The sequence below is a fragment of the Pinus tabuliformis genome, chromosome 4_1 (assembly GCF_031772625.1).
Source record: "Pinus tabuliformis cultivar Carrire ecotype Pingquan chromosome 4_1, CPIR1, whole genome shotgun sequence".
NCBI classification, from domain to species: domain Eukaryota; kingdom Viridiplantae; phylum Streptophyta; class Pinopsida; order Pinales; family Pinaceae; genus Pinus; species Pinus tabuliformis.
In genome coordinates this window covers 550957573-550962999 of record NC_142303.1, presented here as the reverse complement: position 1 = coordinate 550962999, position 5427 = coordinate 550957573, and the positions used below count along the sequence as shown (strand labels likewise).

Genomic DNA, 5427 nt, shown 5'->3' with positions numbered 1-5427 from the left:
AAACAACTGAACACGAGGACTTTCATTTGGTTAAGCTGTCGTGACAGCGCGTACTTTTCTGTCAAAATCACCCAGAGATTTGCACATGGCTCCAATTGCTTATTCATGGCTCAAGAAATTTAACTTTAGTGGTTGCCTTAACATACAACCATCTTCACTGCTGAGCTTTAACCCCACTTGCAAAAGCTTAAAATTAGAAGCTCAGACAAAGATGGATATTGCAATTTCAAGCAAAAACATGAAATGGCTATTCATACATCACTGTATAAATTAAAGCGCCGATTCCTTACCAGTGCTTATTGCACAATAATTAAATAATAGAGGCCAATATAAAGGGAATGGAACTCAATCCGCAAGCAAGGTTCCACAGTTCAATCAACCATTGAATACCAACACTCTAATGCCTTCTTATCAGTTCAATGGATTGGTATAAGCACCAACTGGAAATCTGATCAAACTCAGCCATGTAGCAAATGAGTAGACAAAATCAGTTTAGAGATTTCCCAAAATCCTCCATTCAAAGTCGCATCTTTGGTGGCTTTCTGGTACCAATCAGCTTATTATAGAAACCCTCAGCTCCAAGAAATCAGCAACGAATCTATTGGGTTTTGTTTGTGAATATACAAATGCATCATCAATAGATAAGAATAAAAATCACAATCTAAATATGAAGCCGCATATGACCATTTTATTCAGGGATAGTTCCATCACTGCCATGAAAAACCTGGCCACACAATTAGCTTGCTTTTCTATTGTTACACTCGTCAAGTTGTGTACCACAACCATAAAAGGAAAGGTCTTTATAATATTCCACTACAAGAAAACTAACTTGACCGATTCTAGATCAATTTGAAATGGCCAAGATCTCTGCAGATATTTGGACTGGCAACCAACCTAGCTTGAAAACAGGTTGCACAAAGCCGTAAAAAATAAGCTATCATAAATAGAGTTATTACATGCACAAGGTGCTTAAAACCCTCCGCCTCACATCCCTTTACAAGGAGGATGCACAAATTGCAATATTATTTTATTGTGAATTACACCAGGGAATTCCTAGTATGAAGAACTTGATTGCTACATTTTAACAGCACATATTTTACAACAGAGACACTGAACTTGCTTGCTGCAACCTTACCAGCACATAATTTGCAACTGACACACCGATATCTTGAAGAATTCCCCCAGAGCTCTTGACAGTGAAGTGCTTTGAAAGTTTGAAGTTTGAACATTAGCCACCATATCATGTGATTCTTGATTATTATTTGCATGGTTAGAACTGTCAAATAATATTCCTTTGAGGTCCCAATTACATTAGAAGGAAGTCCAACTAAAGCATGCCGCTGAATATCTAAAGTCATACAGGCAGATACAATGTACAAGCATCATAGAGCAACTCAATATAAATACAATGAGAAAAGGAACCCTCTCTTCTGAAGAACCACAGCATCTCTTCCATGACTAAGCAGCCATGAAATATGTAAAAATAAAAACCATAACCATCCCTGTTAAACTGATTCTGACAATGCTTCAGAGGAAGCTACAGTTTGCTCATGATGATCAGAATGATATCTGGAGCTACCCTGTTCACATTTCCCCAAAACCTGCACAGTTGACGTGAAATCCTTCATAACCCACGGATGCCTTGCAACAGCCTCTAAGCTCATCCTTTTCTTCGGATCTGTGAAATCCAATAGTGGCAGCTTGATTATTATGGTGAATTTCAAAATTTGCAGCAATGCAACTCTTAAAATTAAAATCTGCTCTGTAAAACATTCAATTGAGAAAAGTCACTTACCCTTGCAAAGAAGACCTTCGAGTAAGTTTGCAAGTGTTGGATTCATATCCTCTGGAAGTAAAAGTGGATCATGAACAATCTAAGCCACCACTAGTAACAACAAAATAAGTATTTCCCTCCATCCAACCTGTTTGAAAAGTCAAAAGCAGCAAAGATTCATTGACCTTGTCATATGTGCCTTGCAAGGAGTCACCAATGAAGGGATAAGAACCTAACACCATACCAGCATTTATCAAGTGACCATACCAGCATAATTACAAGGGTCTCATACTTTTTGGCCCTCCTGAACCGTTGAAGTTCTAGTTGAAATGGGGTATCAATATTTATGAAGAAAATTATGAAATAGCAAAAGTAAAAATAGTCTCTCGGGGCAGAAATTAGAAGTCCCAACTCCGGATCCTATACCAATTTTTTAGCATGAATATTTCTGCATGTTCATAATAAGTTCTGGTTAAAGCCGGCCGATATTTTAGCATGAATATTTCTTGAAAAAATGATGTGATTGCATTTGCATTAATTTCAAGTTTTTAACAGATAGACATAAATATTAAAATCAAGGAAAAACGGTTCCAATTTCTTGTAGTAAAAAAACACCCAATTTCCACTGTTATTCTTCGAAGTCCAAGAGCGAAAATATTTGCTTGATATTCTCCTGGAGATTTCTATAATACAACATAAACCATCTCAGCTTCACCTCTTACCAAACACAACTACTGAATGTTAACTCCATCCAGACATTGTCTTCAGGTACCAATACCAAATAACAATTCTTCTGTATGACATTTTCCAATGATACAAACTGCTGTTGAATTTAAGCCCATCTTGAATTCATAATTCAATCAACCCACAACATAAATAAAGCAAAGAATAAGAATCCCTGAAAGCCATAGGAATCCTAACTGACTCACAATAACACCAAGCTTCCAATCCCATACAGAATGTCAACTCCATCTAGACATTGTCGTCTGGTACCAATACCAAATAACAATTCTTCTGTATGACATTTTCCAATGATACAAACTGCTGTTGAATTTAAGTCCATCTTCAATTCATAACTCAATCAACCCACAATATAAATAAAGAAAAGAATAAGAATCCCAGAAAGCCATAGGAATCCTAACTGACTCACAATAACACCAAGCTTCCAATCCCATTCTTAAATTATCCACACAGAAAACAACTGCGTACGCGTTCCTAATACCAACCTCTATCCGTCCTCATGCTACCGATATCAACACCAAACACCGGCTGATCATCATGACACCTTGCGAACGGCAGCCCTTCAATTTCAGGCGTTATCCACACGACACAACTGACTCCATTGGACAAACTCCCACATTTTAGCAATGAAGGAAGAAAGGGAAAAAAAAATCCCCGAATTTAACAGAGAACGGTAAAGCCTGTGCACTGCACTAACATCATACTCCGCATGCTCTACCCGTGTTGCCTGATATCTCATCAAACACATATACATTACATCTGAGATTAATTGGTTACTGTACCCGCCTGATAATTCGTATTCCCCATTATCAGCGATATAAGATTCGGGCACAACCTTGAAATACCCGTTGGGCATGTCCTAAATCAAACAACCAGAAGGCAACCTCCTGCATTTCATAAATCCGGCAGGCGAATTATCTCGAAGGCCATCAACAGATACATCTACCACTGCTCATACGCCCTTAGCGTGCTGTTTGCAGAATCGAAGAAAGTAAACCTCTCGATCAGGAACCAACGGTGAAAGCACTTGCAATTCTGCATACATCTGCAAGTCACAGAAAACTGCATCTTCTGCAAGTCACAGAAAACTGCATCTTAGTAATCAGAAAGTAAAACAAAATGGTAATTGAAAAAAAAAAATACAAGCTTACCAGTTGCAGTGCACCATTCCTTGTCCCGCCCATTCCGCTCCATATTACATCGACTGTGGCTGCCCTGGATATCATGCAGGGTAACATTTCCTTATACCTATTCGCCATTAGAAACATGGGAATACAGGTAACCTGAAGAGTGCATGCTGGCCAGATGTGACGCGCTGCGAGATGTGATGCGTTGCAAGGAGAATGAATCGGTCACATTACATAGTCGCACACAATGTGCAACCGCCTATAATGATCGGACGGAAGAGATTTTTTTAATCGTCTAACACAATGGATCAACGGCTGAAGGCATTACACAGTGGCATCCAGGGAAGTTAATCCCAAAGGGAAACGCCTTACGGCGTAATAATGAAAAATAAAATAATAAAGTATCTATATCATTTTTAGTAGTAATAAAAGTATTAGCCTCTCATACATTTGTGAAAGAGGAAAATTATTTTTGTGGTTGACATTGAACAAGCTTGATGTGGACTCTAACTTTGCATAGCAATAAGGTAGGAAGTAATGAAATCCATGAGGGATTCACGTTGTTGACCGATATCTTATCTCATTCATTCATAAAAAGAGGTTTAAAATTGTGAAAAATAAAGTTAGTATATTTTAGGTACTACATGGGCTCACATGGAGATGCAAGGTATTGGGGGTGCATAAGCAAGCGAGGAATTCGTGATATAAAAAAAAGGTATCTAGTAAAAATAGGGCTTTCTTCATTGGAAAGATGTATCAGGAGAGGGGTTCAACAAAAAATATTTCAAAGATATTTATTGATATCAAGTGAAACTAGGGGCATTTTTTTAATACATGAACACAAATGTTATGTCATAGGTTCACTAAGTGAAGACCTTGTAGTGAAACATTAGTGGGTGTCCTTGTTGGGACTATGAAACAAACAATATATATATATATATATATAATGAGAGATGATGTTTTACAATGAAGGGCTCGACTTTAAATATAGCCCGAGGCACCTTTTCTAAATAGTCATGACCTGAGCCATGACTTATTATAATTAATTATTAATTATTATATTTTAATTATTATTTATTTACAACATTTCCTTCCTCTCGAGAAAATGATTTGTCCTCAAAGCATATGTAATGAAGGGTGTTGTTGACAAATATATTCTCTCCGAAGAGGCTTCTTCTTCTGGTAGGTTCTTCCACTTAATAAGATACTCTTTAATTACTTGTGATCGTGATACTTTTTCTCTAGTGGCGACGATTCATTCTAGTTCTAAAATGATCTTCCCTTCATCACTTACCTAGGTTAGCGCTCAATGAAGTTGTTAGCTCTATTAGGTTATGACTAGACATGAGCGGAATCTGCCCGAGTAGTTGCAAGTGGTATGGAAACATTAATGGGAAATAGTCGTTGGAATCCAAATACCACCTGAAAGGGGTTGTGTCCAGTTGAGTTGTGGAGAGCTCTGTTGTAGTTGTGATGGACATAGGGGAGACTTTCATCTCATGTGCGTGGATGCTTCGAGTTATACATGTACAGGATGTGCACAATCATCATGTTGATGACATTTTTCTGGCCATTATTTTGGGGGTGGAAGGTCATGGAATTAGTGAGCTTGGTCTCCAACAATGACCAGAGGCTTGAATAGAATGTACTAAGGAACATGGTGTCCCGATCTGAGATAATGGACTATGGGATCCCAAAGTGTACCCACACTCATTCAAAGAAGAGTTTGGCAGTGGCTCCTGCTATGATGCTCTTCTTTCAGGCCGCCAAAATGGCCATCTTAGA

The 5427-nt window shown here is 38.1% G+C and overlaps 1 protein-coding gene across 2 annotated transcripts; it reads right to left on the bottom strand.

The window, feature by feature from the left end:
- Positions 1 to 855: 855 nt before the first annotated feature.
- LOC149177021 (serine/threonine-protein kinase GRIK1-like) lies at positions 856 to 2013 on the bottom strand. Of its 2 annotated transcripts, XM_089423263.1 has the most exons (3): positions 1960 to 2013; positions 1796 to 1846; positions 856 to 1678 (listed from the first exon to the last, which is right to left on the bottom strand). In XM_089423263.1, exons 2-3 carry the CDS (start codon positions 1839 to 1841, stop codon positions 1506 to 1508), a joined length of 219 nt encoding a protein of 72 aa, XP_089279389.1. In that variant the 5' UTR covers positions 1842 to 1846; positions 1960 to 2013; the 3' UTR covers positions 856 to 1505. The 2 variants fall into 2 exon arrangements, with proteins under 2 accessions (XP_089279389.1, XP_089279387.1); XM_089423261.1 differs by lacking the exon at positions 1960 to 2013 and having other exon boundaries at positions 1796 to 1919.
- Positions 2014 to 5427: the final 3414 nt, after the last annotated feature.